The 16672-nt window shown below is 51.4% G+C and overlaps 1 protein-coding gene across 1 annotated transcript in view; it reads right to left on the bottom strand.

Annotated features, from left to right (window-relative positions):
• Positions 1–14927, bottom strand: part of NECTIN1 (nectin cell adhesion molecule 1) — a 92780-nt gene extending 77853 nt beyond the window's left edge. The window contains exon 1 of the mRNA XM_038380488.2: positions 14063–14927. Coding sequence (XP_038236416.1) covers positions 14063–14144 — 82 coding nt within the window. The 5' untranslated portion in view covers positions 14145–14927. The remainder of the gene's footprint in view (positions 1–14062) is intronic.
• Positions 14928–16672: the final 1745 nt, after the last annotated feature.

Here is a 16672-nt window from a genome sequence, read left to right as displayed (position 1 = left end):
GTGGTTTGGGCCCTGTACGCAGACTGACTGGAAAGCGAACTGCAGCCTGACACGCTCGGTTCACATAAGCCACCGAAAAGGCTGTCTACAGTGACAGCTGGAGATGGGTCTGAGCCACAGACTCTGACCTGGATCCACATGCCACCGAAGTTCAGGGGTGGCGTTTGGACAGAACTCAACCAGGATGCCCTGGTCGGGAACTGAACCGGGAAGGTAACTTCTATATACATGGGGGCAGCATCCCTCTCTGTGGGTTGCAGATATAAACAAGCCCTTCTTTCGCTCGCCAGCTCCTCAACTGTCCGTGTTCTCAGCCCCACACTCCAGAGAGTTCTGGGTATGGTATTATTGGATCTCCCATATAAAAATGGGATCAAGGCAGCTGTCAGGCTATGGTTACACTGCCCCTACTAATTGGTATTACAACAAGCAGACTGCAGCTCTCACTCCAACTCTCTGTTGCTTGTCATAATGTAATCAAATCTCTCTTGCTCTCTCTTTATCATGGAGCGTGATGGGAACAGAGGCTATGGCAACTGTGCGGCTTCCAGAGCGCATGGATCCTTCCTTATCACAGAATCACAGAAATGTCGAGCTGGAAGGGACCTTGAGAGGTCACCAAGTCCAGCCCCTGGCGCTGAGGCAGGACCAAGTAAACATAGACCATCCCCGACAGATGTGTGTCCAACCTGTTCTTAAAAACCTCCAATGACAGGGTTCCACGGCATCCCTTCGAAGCCCATTACAGAGCACAACAGTTCTTGAATATCTAACCTAAACCTCCCTTGCTGCCAATTAAGCCCATTACTTCTTGTCCTACCTTCAGTGGAGATGGAGAAGAATTGATCAGCATTCTCTTTCTAGCAGCCCTTCACATATTTGTAGACTGTTCTCAGGTCCCCGCTCTGCCTTCTTTCCAAACACACCCAGTTTTTTTAACCTTTCCTCATAAGTCAGGTTCTCTAAACCTTTTACCATTTTTGTTGCTCTCCTCTGCATACTCTCCAAATTGTCCACATCTTTCCTCCAGTGCAGCACCTGGAATCGGACACAGTACGCCAGGTGAGATCTCACCAGTGCCAAGCAGAGCAGGACAATTACCTCCCACATCTTGCAAACCTCCAGCTCCTTTTCAGCAGTGCTCCCACCTACCCAGTTATTCCTCATTTTGTACTTGTGCATTTGATTTTGCCTTCCTTTTTTTTTCCTTATGGGGCCGGGGATTGTAGCTTTACCAGCCTTTCACCTTCAAAGCCCCAGACTCCATCTCACAAGTGAAATGAGTTTGCTGGTCTTAACTTTGTGCCAGTAGAACATTGTCCGTATCACAAGATTGTGCCGCTGCCTGGCACAGCTACGGTCTCTGCTCAGGAAAGGTCCTGAAGATTGGCATTACGGGGGGGATGCAAGTCAGGACTGAGGTGCATTGACAGAGCTTCGGGCTGTGTATGCCCAGGACTGGAACTGTAGTTGAGAATGTGATCAGAACTGACGAGCACCGTCAGAGCTGGGCATGGATAATCTAGGACTGGCGTAGCAGGGGGGCCTGTGGGTCAGGCTTGAGGAGCATCAACAGAGTTGGTCACGGAGGAATCTAGGACTGGCATGGCAGGGAGGAGTGTGGGTCAGGCTTGAGGAGCAGCGGCAGAGCTGTGCGGGAGTCCAGAGTGCGATAACAGGGCGAGCTGCAGGTAGGAATCAAGTACTGTACACTGGCAGAGCTGCACGTTGCCCTCCCTGGGAACAGCAGGACATTCCAAAGAGCGGCACTGAGTTATAGCAACAAAGCTGAGTGGGATCCCAGGGCTGGCCCAGCAAATGATGCTGCAGAATGGAGCTGGGGTGCAGTGACAGTGTTGGGGAGGGGAAAGGCAAGGACTTGAAGAGCCGGGGCTGCAGCAGGTCAGGGAGGAGGCTAAGCTCTGAGCATGTCTGCATTGAATCTGTTTTCCCCATGCATGGCGCTATTATTATTAATATCACGATAGCACCTACAAACCTCAATTAGGTCAGGGCCCCATTATGCTAGGCACTGTACAAACATAGTAAACGACCCCAGCGAGCTCCCCACTAAGCTGACTAATGAGCTCCTTTCCAGCATGCTCCTTCCTCCCTGCCCACAAGCAGCAGCCTGTTCTTTTCCATCTCCTGTCCTGAAACACTGGCTTCAGGAGGCTCAGCCGATTTACGTTGGTTGGGTGATACCCAGCAGGTGATAGACACAGAGCCCGGGATTTGCTAATTGTTACAAATTGGCAGTTACGCAGACCTGAGTTTCCAAGACAAGTGAAGGATCAGCCCCTGGACCACTCAGCTCTCCGGAGAATGCCATAAACAAGCTTAAATAATTGGACTGCTTAGGCCAGATGCGCGTCTAATTATTCTTAGGCTCCACAAATAAAGGGAATAAATCCGGGATGGTGCCAGGCTGGAGGGTGCAGAGGGAAGCTATTTTCCACATCACTTGAAAGCAACTATGATAAATTGCACTGAAAGATGCACCTCCCTGGGCTAGCCATATTTTAAACTCCAGAAAGAAGGGAAGGAAAAGCACATTTCAGTATTTATACCACTGGCAAAAACTGTATTTAAAAAGTGTCCCATTCCCGCTGACTGAGTGAGAAAGAAAGAAAGAAAGAAGAAAGAAAGAAAGAAAGAAGAAAAAAGAAAGAAAGAAAGAAAGAAAGAAAGAAAGAAAGAAAGATTTTCAGCTGCTACAGTTAGATGTCTGGAAATGTTATACTCATGAATCCACTCCTACCACCTCGTCTGGAATGGAGTGAGAAATGGGGACCTTGGCAGGCCAGGTTTAGGAACTTTCACTGAGATCGCTGATTCAACTCCAGTTTGGGTCAGTAGCAAATGCAAGTTGTTAACATCTGACTGTGGGTGGCTAGCCTACATATTATCATAGTTTTTAGTAGTTCTATGCACTGAACGCCCAAATGAAACTGAGGCCCATTGCGCTAGGTGCTGTACATACCCATAGTGCGTGACAGTCTCTGCCCTGAGGGGCTTACAATCAAAATAGGCAAAACAGACAAAAGGTGGGAGGCGAAACAGAGCAGAATTGAGTTGCCCACAATCAGCGGTAGAGCCAAGAATGGAAGCCAGGTCTCGGAGCTGCTAGTCGGGAGCTCTATTCACTAGACCACACTGAGTGTAATGAAGGGGTGGGTCTCAGCCCAGCTCCCAGCAGACAGAGGACCATGCATGTAGCACCAGGCTCAGCACCCTGGTTGGCTGTCTCGCCAGACAGGCCAAGGACTTCTAGAGGCTTCTCCCAAGTATAATGTGTAACCCATCATGAGAGAGATAAGCCAGACATAACCAGAGCACTCTTCTCCCCAGAGATCCCAAAGATTTTTCTCCTCCTGAGCTTGGTCCCATTTCTAATTTACCCTCCAGCCTCATGAACCATGAACCACACACCCCCATCCCCTTTGCAAGTGGGACGGTATGTGCTGCAGTGTGATCCCTTTGCCTCCCTCCTATGCTCACCACTGCGGTGTCTTGTCCACTGTGAATCGAAGGAACTCGTCAGACATCGCAGCACCGATCAACCCCCCAAACACTATGTCTCTAACAATCAGAGTGTCTATGATCCCTCCCTCTGGAAGGAGATGCTGATAGGCCTTCCTTGTGCCTTTAATTCACTCTCTGGAGTCAAGCGTGAGTTACACATGTTGGGCAAGCTCTGCTTAATTACCAGTGGACAGTAAAATCATCGCTAGGAAATTCACACTCAGGGATCTTGCAGTCTCCCTCTCCCTCTCTCTCCCATTCTCAGTAAGCAGAAGATGCTCAGAAGCTGCCTTAGTCAGTGCTTGCTACAAAGACTGCATTGCCTCTGTCTGAAAGGCCATGATTTTGTTACATCCCTGCCTGCAGCTGGAGCATGGCAGCTGGAGTGGGAGGGAAGAGGGCTGCTGCAGATGTCACAAGCTGTAATAGCACACAGCAAAAGCGTGATGACCATGGAGATGAGCAAAACTTTAGGCTTTGCATGTGCAGATAGACATATGTGAACAGCAGTGGCTGCAGAGATGAGCAGCAGTGCACCGACGCAAACACGGAGATGCACGCAATTATGGGGACCAGCACAGATGCATACAAGGAGTCAGAGCCAAGCACATGGGAAACATGGGTGTACATGCCTGAACATATGCAAACATGGAGACCGACACACCTGCAGCAGGCCCAATGTCTGCACATGTCCAAACAGGGAGACAAAAGTGCTATTTAGAAACATGCATGCTGATATGTCTGTGCGCTGTTTCTCTCAGACACCCACAAAGACTCCCTTTCCCCCAGCAATATCCCAAAGGGCAAAGCCTGGGGCTTTTTAAATGGCTCCCGTAGGGAAGTATGTGCTTTCTTCCCTATGCCACATGGAACCCTGCCCCTGCCTTGGGAGCCATGTCACTAATCATCAGAGATCTCTGGGGTTGGATTTGTCAAAGGTTTTGCTCCTTCTTTAATGCCTTTCGCCCCAGGATCTCAAGCCCTTTACAATCACGAATTAGTCAACTTTAAGAGAGCCCGTGAGGCAGGGAGAAGATCACTCCAACCACAGCTCAAACTCATCCAGCTCTGGGGCGGAGCACATCTGCTGATTAACAGCCCCCAGCAATGCTACCAAACACTGTGGGAGAGGAAGTGACGAAGGATCTTGTATCCCATAGACACTGCAGGAGAGATTGTGGTAGTTGATATGAGTTAGCATTTGGCAAGTATGCCAAGGCTGCTATGCAGAGCGTCATGGGATCTTTACCACAAGCGGGCAAGTCCTAGCTTCTCCATCTCAACCACTGCCTCCTGCAAACCAGTGTCCCCTGCCCCCATCCTGCAGTGGTGGCTGCAGAGAAGAGGGCTCTGGCCTGACAATGAACAGTTTGTTCGGTTGTTTCCATTGCAGTTAAATGGCCAGTGGACTAAATCCTCTTCCAGCCCAGCTGCACCATCCAGCATCTTCACCTGTCAAATGGCTGAGCTCCTGTTCTCCTGGATGAGGCCATACAGACTGGGGAAGTGAGATATGAGAATGCATCCTGAGGCCATACGCTCTGTGGGGACGCCCTTTTCATTTTGCTTACGTACAGCGCCTAGTACTGAACTTGGCTAGGGCCTCTAAGCATGACAGTGATACATTCCTTACTCTTCCTCTGTGGCTGGCACCCCTTGTACATCAGAAAATCCACCCTGTGCATCTACCTGAGAGCCTGCTGCAACCTGGGGCCATTCTTACTCTGGGGTGCCTGAATAACAATCTGATCTTTAGTGCCTAGCCCCGATGGAGGGTGAAGTGAAATTTCAGGGCAGGAGATGGCTCTGTTGTTGCTGTTTGTACACAGCAGGTTTGGGTTTGGTGGTCAGTTATGACTCCGCAATGAGCCAATAACTAACCCGTCTCAGGCCCTGGGAGCAGCCGGGTGGTTTGTTTTTTGTTGCTCAAGGACAGAGCTAGGATCATTCCTCCCCTTGTTTCTTTCCTCGCTGACACTGTTTATCTCGCAGGGAGCTCAGTGCTGGTGAAAGGTGCTGGACTTACTGCTCTGGAGATGGGAAGCCTCTGTTTGTTCACAGAACAGCTGGGGAGAGGGTTAAAAATGCCCAGCCTCCTCCCCCTGCTATGTACCCGGGACTTTATAGCCGCATTCCCCATGCCCTTACCCTCTACCTAGGGCTTGCTGGCCCCTTACTATCCCTTGTGCCCTTTTATAGTCTTTCTTTACTCTCTACCCTGTATCCCTTTGTTCTCCGTGCCCTGCGGAGACGGGCCAGTGCTCCCTATCTTGTGGCTCATCACCCCCGAGTCTGTCCTCTGTCTCTCACCTATGTGTCTACTATAACCTGCGTCTTATCTCTGGGATCCTACATTCTATGCCTGATACCCTGGGCTGGTCAGCATCTGCTTAGACCTGTAAGTCCCACAGCCTCTAATTAGTCTTTTCTACCCTATAGCCCTGCATTGAGTCCCCCGACTGATGTCCTGGCTCCTGCATCTCATGCCCTGAGCCACATCTACTTGTAATGGATCGTATGTGAATAGATGGCACATCATTAACGGCATCTAGGCCAGAGAGCACCAGCCACATGGGGTCTCACCAGTGGATTTTGCAAAGAATATTAAGGTTGAACCCAGAGATACTGCCGAACCAGACTCAAGAAGTGCCCCATCCCTGTGGGGAAAGCTGAGGGGTTCAAAGCAGATACACAGAATGCCGAGACAGTAATCGGAGCCCCAGCCTGAATCTGCCCAACACAGCCACAGATTCTCTTTTGCCCCCCTCAGCGGCTGAGATCTGCACTCTGCGTTTTCAGCCTCGATTAGAAAACAAGGCTGTTTATGCGTTTGGGTGGCCACATAGCACTCGGCTCCAGCCCCTTTGCCTCCCAAACAGACATCCCATTGTATCTGGAACCGCTGTCGCCTGTTACCAGAGAAGAAACGCTGGACGCTAGCCACAACCCACAGGATCCCTGGACCTGTCTGTCACTCCAGGATGTGTCTCCAATCAGCCTGCTCTAAAAGAAAAGGACAACGGATCCCTCACTGGGGAACAATAGATTCCCTAGGCCCGGAGGGTCAAATATGTATCAGACATACTGAACTACAGAAAGCCACATCCACCTGAGCTAACAACCATGGGAGGGGACCCAAAAGTTCCATCTCCATGGGGCAACTCCCTGTGTTTAACAAATGGGCGAGAGGGTGGGTGGCTGAGCTCCTAGAAGAAAGAAAGAAAGAAAGAAAGAAAGAAAGAAAGAAAGAAAGAAAGAAAGAAAGAAAGAAAGAAAGAAAGAAAGAAAGAAAGAAAGATTTGGCTGGCCAAGAAAGAGGGCTGCGATAACATGCTTAAGCCCAGTTAAAGGGGGGCTGGGAAGAAAGGGTGGAGAAAGAGGAAGAGATGCAGCCAATCCTCAATACACAGAGGCTTACTGGCACCTGCTGTGGCCTAGATAGGTGGCTTATATGGCACACGCTGCTGGTTCAAAGCAACGATGTGATTCAAGCTCCTTGTGCAACATCCCAGCACAGCAGAGTGGGGTCACCAGCCATTTCTTCTCTTGCACTGCAGCAGCCTCCCCTGCAGTGTATGCCCCGATCAGAGAGAGGAAGGCAACATGGGGCATGGCAAGAGCAGGAATTACTTCTTAAAATGACCCAGATCCTTTATCTCAGCGGGCAATGTTGCCAGGTGGATTGCTCCTCCCCTTGATCTCTCCCACCCACCCATATGGCTGACGAGAATTCAAAGAGCCACTGAAAACATCCTAGACCAGGACTGGCTCTAAGCCACAGGAGCAATGGGCGGGTCTGGAGGAGAGCGGGAGAGCGAGGCAGAGCCTAGCGGACAAGGTGTAGAAAGACCATTGCCTCTGCCCCCTGCTGAAGCTGTGTCCTGGAGCATCAAGCATGTGGAAGGAAGGGGAGGATGGAATCTCAGTGGGCACCATAGGTCGGGGTGGAGAGCCCAGGAGTAGAATTTCAAGCCCTGCTGGAGTGTAGGATTGGGGTGCACGTGAGGTGGGATGAGGCTCGTCTGCACTCTGCCTGGATCTAGCTGATAATAAGAGTGTCCCCCCAAATATTGTCTGGAGGGAGGGGAATATATACCTCACTGAGCGCCAGCATCAGAAGAGACATCTTGTAAGGGGGAGGTGTCCCTGATACAGACATTTCCCCTCCCAGTGGGATCTGGAAGGGTAGGAAACTGTAAGCCAGATCCTCATCTGGTGTCAGGCAACCCATTCACAGCAGAGGTTGAGCCCCTGTTCCAAAGCCCACTGCCTCTTGGTACAGAGAGAGCAGGGAACTTCAGCCATGCCAGGGCAGAGCATCAGGAAAGAGGGGAGAAGATAAAGATGCTTGACACCCCTGTCCTACCAACCGAGTTACTCACTGCTCACTGCTTAAAAGCCTTATAGTAGCAGCAGAGCGGAGAAGTTGCTGCAACCCCTCTGGGACCAGTCTGTGCCAGCCCCTGAGAGGAAGAGGAAGAGAAAAGCAATTGTGAAGAAAATATAGGGGTTAAACTCCCACACTCCATCCCCCCCGATCCACTGCAATGCAGCCCCAGATCCAGGCACATGTGCCCATGACGCAGACTGGTGCACGTAAAATGGGCAGTGCCAGGGTACGTACCCACAGGGCTCGGCATGGGGAAGCACCGATCCCTGCTTCACACGCAGTTTGTGTCTGCGACAAGTGCGCAGTTAGTGGCTGCGAGATTTGGAAGCCGGGCCCTTAAAACACAGGAAGAGTCACTCAGCCACTGGGGAGGCAGGGGAAGGCCAGAGGGAGGTTTGATTAGCCCCTGTGCGCTCTCACCTGCTGACTGAAAGGCCTCACTACTCCCTCTACGGAGTTTCTTTTCTGCTCCAGAGCTGAGGGGTTCCCTTCATCCCAGCAGCAATGTGAAAGTGAGCAGGGCCCATCCTAACCCGGACTAAAACCTTTGCCAGGACAGGTCAATGGGCATCTTAGCGGGACATCAAGAGAGGGGTCTGGGCTTAAAAGCAGCTCAAGGAGGAGTGGGGGATATAGTTATCAATTTGATGGGTTTTCACTTGAAAAGGTAATTTGGGCTACAGAGCTTTCACTGCAGCCGGAGAGACCCTGGGAGGGCAGTGACTGAATTTGTGGTTCTCTGACCAAGCAAAACCTGTTTCTCAGCTGACATTAAGAGAGGACAGGGGGAGACGATGCAAACTGCACGCTGCCTCTTCTGGCTTCCGGTACCAAACCACCAATGAGCCGGGAAGCTGGCTAGAGCTAAGGTGATGCATTTGAATAAGAGAACAGTTCTCACAGCATTATTTGATTAGGAACCATCTGCCCCTCCCTGTATTTCATCTGTGCCCTTCATACCAACAAACCCAACTGGCCTGTGCAGAAAGACATATGGACATGTCAGTGCACACCCTCTGTACACACATGCACACACCCCGGATACACACCCACACCCACAGGGCATGCAAGTGCACACACACACATACCACTGTACGCACACTTGCATAGACGTACATATGTGCAGACACACAAGCATGAAAATACACATACACGCACGGACACTTGTCTGTGTGTGCACCCACTCTCATGGGGTCACCGCTGCAGGGCTGGTAAAAAGCACTTTGGGATATGAGCCCGGGATAGCTATTGGTGGGTATTTGCAGGATTCCCACCGCCACCTCGTCTGCTTTCATTCCCGGCTTTGGCTCATCTGAGCATCACACTGGCCCAAATATCATCACCCCAGGGAGTTGGCACCCTTTAAGGACACTCTCCCAAACATCCTCTCCTGATCAGGGCCAAAGGAATTCCCAGTGGAGGGTGGGGACTCAGGACAAGCCCATGCGGGGGCTCCCACCACAGGACAGCAGGAGAGACAGCCACGGTAGGGGCAGCTAACACCAGAAATCTTCATTGGCCCAACGCGATCAAAGAAGAGCTGCTCTGACCGAAGAGCAACAACTTAGCAAGATGGAAGCGTGCATGGCAGCCATTTGCTTAAGAAAGTCAAGGGCTCTTCTGTGTCCATCTGAGGACTTGCAGACTCATCTCTGCAAAGCTCCATGGACAGCCTTCCTCCTACTGCTCTGTGTCCCAGAGGACCATCTCTCTCTCTGCTCCATTCTGCACACATCACTATATAGCTGCCCCTTTCCCTCAGGCCTGTCTGCTGCTGGTTGCACTCCAGCAGAAGTTGTGCCTGTTAATGACACAGTGCATTTAAAGATGAGTGAATTTCCCTTGGTTACAGCAAGGACATGTTACTGAGGAGGGGGCAGTCGCTTCTGCTCCTCCCCAGCATCCTCCTCCCTCCTTATCTCATCTCTCTATTTAGGTCCTATCGAGGTTTAGACACCATGCCCATCTGATTGATTATGCACTCACTCCAACAGGAGAGTGAAAGGGAGCCCGCTGAAGGTGTCACCTGCTCATCTGGGGCGGGAAGCAAGTCACTGGAGCTGGCTTGCCCGGTTCCCACGGTGACTCAACTCAGGAGCGAGAGGTGCCCAAAGGATCGTTCTCAGCTACCCAGTGCTTCCCTAGAAACTAGGCTGCTGCCAGTTGGAACAATCAAGACTGAGGGAGAGCCAGCCATGAGGAAAAGGCTGCTGGACCCTGCCAATGCCCATTTACACTATTAACCACTGGTTAGCGATGCCCCTTGCATTGTTCTGAGATGAGTATCCCGTCATGCCCTTGGTAATCCCCCTCTCTTCCTAATCCTGCTTTGCAGCCCCTATGGTGTTTGCCAATGATTTCCAATTAATTTTAATACCCCTGTGAGGCTGGTGAATATTATAACCCCATTATCCAGATCAGGGAAACTGAGGCAAAAGAAGGCAAAGGGGTTCACCCTACAGACACACAGACTCAGAGACCGAGTTTGGAAATAAAACCCTGGAGTCCTGTTCCCTGGTCCCCCCTGCTCTAACCAGTAGTCAAAAGTGGTTTCCACCATGCAGTAACCGCAGAGTAGCTGGGCAAGTTGAACTCGGGTCAGCTGGGTTGGCTCCAATTCCAGCTGGAACACCCAACCCATGCTGACACACACACACGCCCATAAATTCACTCCAGGCCAAAACTTGGTCAGTAAGTTCCAGTGCACTAGCAATATTTCATGAGAAAACAGCCACAAAACACACACGCTCCCAAAATACTATAGTCTGATCCAGTTGTTGTCATGCTGCAGGAGTGCACAGAAGAAAAAAATCTGACCCGAATCCAACCAATGAATTTGATGTTTGCAAAAATCAGCCTTTTAGCAGATGCTTCATGATATTATTGCTGCTCTTTGACTATAATATGGACCAGTCCCCTTTGGCATCTAACATAGATATTCTGCTTGGGCATTGTGAATGGTCTGATGACAGATTCTCCTGAAGGCTGTGCAATCTCCTTGGAAAGGAAATTTCCCCTTGAATTGCAGTGAAGTCTCACATCTGACCTAGGGCCTCCAGGCCACTATAACTTGGGTGTGACTTAGCCAGTGATCATCAAAGTACTTTGAAGTTGTAAATTGCCATCAAGCATGTCTATAGCACCTCCCATCTGTGGATCTCAAAGCACCTTACAAACCAAGCTACGCAGGCCCCACTATGAACTCAAGAAGTATTATTGTCCCAACTTAAGAGAAGGGAATTGCCCACATTCCTACAGGAAGTCTGCAGCAGTACTGAGAATAGAAATCAGATCTTCTGGCGCCATGTCACCCATATCAACCAGAAGACCAGCTGTGCCTCGAACGGCACCAATTTCCATGGCAGATAAACAGATAACGCATTAGTACTTCTTAAACATAAATTTAACCACAAGTGTTCCCAGCCTCTGAAAATCAGCTGGTTAGGGTCTTTCCTGTCCAGCTCCCTGTGGTTTTGAATAGGCCAATTCCCATTAACATCCTTGAAGCTCTACACCACAGCCTGACATGATACCTGGTAATGGCTCCACACGGACAGGAAAGGAGATTTGCATGATAGACTGCAAGAGCCTGGAATTGAATCCGTTATGGGCGACTGAGCAGATTGCATTAAAGACAATTTGTGAAACAGATTTTTATAGGGGACTTCTCATGCCTTTTTATGGCAAGGAACTTCTATCTCCTTATAAGACAAAACTAAACATTATAAGAAGAGAGGGAAGGGGAGGGAAACGCACACAGGAGAGGAACAAAAAAAAAATCTGCATTGAACAGATGAACATTAAAGGTCTGATAGAAGCAGAGGAATGCAGGGAGAAGATTAAAATTGCCTCCTGATTTCATTGCATCCTTCCTGGGTCCCATGTCATTCCCTTCAGCAAAGTAGGGAATATATATATATTTTTTGACCAGCAGAGTGAAAAAGAGCTTCATTCTGTGTTCTCCACCTCTCCCTGTCTTTTCCCTGACACCTCTGCCTCTCTGGCTCTCAGTGGCTATATATGGATAGCTACATGCATGCGCTCTCCAGCTTTTAAATGTAACATCTCACTCCCTTGCAGAACTCACTGTGAACGGATGTTGCTGAGGTGAGCCATTTAGTAAGATTCATAAGCTCTTTGGGGCTCAGCGACCATCTTTTTCTTCTGTTTTTGTACAGCATCTAGCACACTTGAGCCCTGATCTCTGGCTGGGATTCCTGCCTGCTACCAGAGCTGAAAATATCAACCATCCATGCTTCAGGGCACAAAGCGGTTACCAGCAGGGATCAGGAAGGAATATATCACCAAAGTGTTGCAGAGTTGACTGTACGTTTCTCTCTGCAAATCAGAGCCAAGCTACCAGACAAGATGGGCCATTGGTAGGCTCCAGGAGAGCTGGAGGAGGGATAGAAGAGTAGACAGAGCACTGATCTATTGCAATCTGGCAGGAGATGGGACTTCCAATGGACCCTTAAGTATAGCAGGAAGCAGGATACTGATTAGATGGAGCACTAATCTCTTCTAGTATAGGAGTGGCAGGATAGGAACTGAAGCAATGAATAGACAGAGCAACTGTGTTTTGCTAAGGCAATTCCTATGCTTCAACGGTGATTTGAGGGATAAATTATTAATCACAGTGGCTGCTAAAGCAAACCACTCATCCCTCTGCTCCTGCAGACTCATTCCATCTCCAGTACCTCTTGGCTGTGTGTGGGGAGCATGACCTAACCAATGCCCCGAATGGAAAATCTCCAAGGGCATCCATGGCAAATGATTTCCTGCAAAGTTTGATCTTGTTTCCTGCAAGAAGCCACAGCTCAGAGCAGCTCTTAAAACAGCCAATCCACCTGGCTGGAGGAATAGTGGAGAACAGTGACCTGTATAAGAGGCCCGGGCTGTTTTCACCCATCACATTATTACTCTGCAATGCACAACCAGCTCCTTTTCCTCCCAGGCAGGGCGATAAGGAGGGACACATCCAGCTCTGGCTTCCCTTTCCCCTGGACTCTCCGCCCTTGGCAGATCCTCTCTGGACTCCTGACTTTCAGCACCAGGCCTTCACCTTCTCTCACATCCCTTGAGCTGGCCAGTCTCCAGGTTTGCCCATCCCTGTTGATCCCCAGTGGAGACAGGTCCCAGGGTACTTGTGGCCAGCTGCTGATCCAGCCCTCTGCCTTTCCCCCCTTTTAAAACACACACCTCTGATCCAGCTCCTCCAGCCTCCCCAGCTGTAAGGCTCCCTCCCTCTGCAGCCCGCCCCCCCTGCCAAAGGGCAGGCACTGGGGGCGCTGGCTCCTGCACTCACAGGCTTGGGCAGAAGGAGTTCAGCCCTGAAAGGGGGAATCTGTTGGAGTTGCCTCCCAAACGCATTTTCCAGCACAATGCCCCAGGACTGTCCCTGCCCCTCGGCCCCCCATCTGAGTGCTAAACTGACAGCCACCTTTTCGTTTTCTTTGCCGGACCCCGGGTTTACATTAACCCGCTGGGTGCTGCAGTAGGCTCCAGCAGAAACAGAGCCAGCCCAGCCAGGGCAATTTGAAAAGTGGGTTAGTCAATGAATTGCCCTACAGCCAGGGTCAGGGAGAAGGGGGCAGAACCGAGCCACGCCTGGCAAACCGCTGCCCACGGGTGGGTTCTCCTCCCACTTGCACCAGCGGGTACGGCAGGGCGAGTCTTCAGTGGAGTCGCTCTGGCTTGACACAGCTGGCGCCGGGATCCGAATCAGGCCCCAAGAGCGGATCGGCACCGTGACCCGTGCAGCTGGGGGGGGGGGACGGGAGGGGGGACACGCGCGCCCCAAAACATCTGTGCGCCTCCCCACGCACACAAACCGCCCCAGCGCCAGGGACTCTGGAGCCCGGCGGCTGCCAAAACAAATCATCCGGTTGCTGTTTTACAAGCAAAGATGATCTCGGCCCCTTCTGCCAGTCCCCCTCCCCACCCCCCCAGATGCCTTCACGTCGGCTGCAAAGCTAGGCAGAAAAGAGGCCGGGTTCTCCCCCCCCCCCCAGCAACCACCACCACCCTATTCACCTCCAACTTCCCTTCGCCCCCCAGCCGCACCAATCCCCCCGCCCCATCCTTGCAGCCAGGGAGCCGGGCCCTGGGGAGGGGAGGGCTGGACACCCGTCGATCCCAGTCGCTCACCTGGTAAGAGGGAAGCCACCAGCAAGCAAACTCCAGCAGTCCACCAGCACCCAGGGCAACTCGGCCGCCGGTGCGGAGCCATCAGAGTTCCTTACTCAAACAGCGGGCGCGACGCGGGGGCTCAGGCGAGCTGCTGGCTTGGGTTTGCACCCCAACCCCCTTCCAAAAAGAAATGGCAAAGGAAAATACAAACACGACCCAGGCAGGGGCAATAAATATCGGGCGCACCAAGCAAATCTGGCGGGGCAGGCTGCGCAGGGGCCCCTTGAAAATCCACCGATTGTCGCGGACAGCCTCCCTTCTGGGGGTGCAAAAATTGCTCCAAGAGGGAGCCCGGACCCGGCTTCCCCCCCCCTCCCCTCCCACAGCGGGGAGCTCTCCTTCTTCCTCCGGCGACCACGTCCTCAGGGGCAGAGCGCTCTGCCTTAGCACCGCCGATCCCTGAAAGCAGGCGGAGGACAGGTCATGCTCCCCTTCACCGCCTCCCCCTCCGGACCCTGGGGGCAGGTCGGAGCCCTTCACCGGGGAACAAATCCCAATGCAACCACGCAGGAGGCTGGATCTCTTCCCCCGCCGCCCGGCCGGGCTGTGCCAAGAGGGGAAAGGGCTTGTTAATTTCCAGTCCACGTTGCGGCGATCAGATGGCCCCAGCTTGGTGCAAGTTGCAAAGCTCCATGTCTTCGCTTCTCTCCTCCAGGAGCAGGGGGGAGGCACGCCCCGGGCCCCGAGAGCGGGAGCGAGCGAGCGGGCTGGCGGCGGCCGGGGGGACTCTTTGGCACCCCGAGATTTTGCTGCGGCTGGGGGAAAGAACCGGAGTCTCCTTGGAGCATCAGCACGGGGGGAAAGCGGGTCCCTCCCTTCTGGTCTCTGATCTGTAACAATGGGACGCGCAGCCACACACTGGCGTGGCTCCGGATCCGTAACCCCGCTCCTCCGCTGTGATGTCAGCCCATGTAAAGCAGGGGGAGGGCTCAGCCTTAACCCTTTCCACGGGGAGGCGCGGGCCCCGGCCGCCCCGCCGTGGCCTGCAGGCGCCCCTCGCTCGCTGGCGGGGCTGTGGCTCGTTTTTTTAGGGCTCCCCCCCTAAAAATTAGCCCCGAGTTCGAGTGGCTGCGCACGCCGGGGAAGACAGACTTAACATGATCCCGTCCCCACCCAGTATTCAGCCGGTCTGGGCCCGATCCTGCTAAAGCAGCATTAGCCCACTAGTTTCAACTGGTTTTTTTTTTTCCCCCCACCAAATGCATCTGATGAAGCGAGCTGTAGCTCACGAAAGCTTATGCTCAAATAAATTCGTTAGTCTCTAAGGTGCCACAAGTACTGCTTTTAGTTGCAACTGGATAACTCCCCCTCACACACACACACACACACACACCTGGAAGATCTGCAGCGCCGGACCCACTATCTGTTTGGTTTGCTATATTTAATCCCTGAAGTCATCCCATGGGACCAGGATTCTGTGGCTTCTGGTGCTCTTGAGTAGTGGGACCAAGGGCCTGGGAGTCAGGACTCCTAGGTTTACCCACACGTGCCCGCCTTCACCTCAAGTATTTCCCTTGTATATTGTTTCCCTCTTCCGGCATCCATAGTCGGTCCCATCCATTTAGACTGCAAGCTCTTCTGGGAGCCCCTCACCAACTGGAGTGATGGATGAGTAACACTAAAATCCGGTTTTTCTGGCTTAGAGCCCCTGGGCCCCACTTTATCTACCTGTACAAAGGGGATATTGATGATAGGAACTTGCTTTACAAAGGGGCTGGATCAAGGCTACAGACCCAGGTTCCCAGCTCTTGGAGTCACTGGATTAAATCATAATCAGAATATTATGGTTTTAGCCCTCATGGATACAGAAGAAAGTCTGAATATGTGAACCAAGTATAATATGCCTGCCTGAGCTTGAAAAAAATAGCCCCTGCCACCTCAGTGGAGGGTGAGGGTGAAGGACTGGGAAATATCTGCAAAAAGAAAAGGAGTACTTGTGGCACCTTAGAGACTAACAAATTTTATTTGTTAGTCTCTAAGGTGCCACAAGTACTCCTTTTCTTTTTGCGAATACAGACTAACACGGCTGCTACTCTGAAACCTGGGAAATATCTAAATCTCTGGCTTTCTTTCATTTGACCCAGTGTGAGACTTTGTTAAGGTCTGCAAAGCACTTGGATGATAAAGGCGAACTCTTACTATTGGTAACAAGTAGAAGTCTGCCCCCAGCCAGAGATAGCTCATAAAAGGGATGCAGTTTAAGGCCCAACCATTTCCATATCCAATGGTATACAAGGAGTGGCACAGCTGACATCACATCTGACCGATTTTGACTTCCCTAACCCAATGGATCAGGTGCCCAATTTGCAGCTGGGTGAACTGGAGGTGAGATTTAATGTGGGAGTAAGCAAAACTCAAACCCACAGCCTCTGAGATTGCATACTTTTATAGATGGCCCTTGTTTATGTGGGACCTAGACAATGTGTAATGTAAACAAAGGCCATGTTTTGAACATATTTTGTGTGTATATCAATATGTAGTCATGCTGATTCAGAATTAGCATTTTTGCATGTATGTACTTTTTTAAAATGACCCTTGAAAATGGGACCTAGAGAAAAACAATGTTTT

The sequence above is a fragment of the Dermochelys coriacea genome, chromosome 22 (assembly GCF_009764565.3).
Source record: "Dermochelys coriacea isolate rDerCor1 chromosome 22, rDerCor1.pri.v4, whole genome shotgun sequence".
In the NCBI taxonomy this organism is placed as follows: domain Eukaryota; kingdom Metazoa; phylum Chordata; order Testudines; family Dermochelyidae; genus Dermochelys; species Dermochelys coriacea.
Note: the sequence above shows the minus strand (reverse complement) of the source record. Positions and strands in the feature narration are given on the sequence as shown.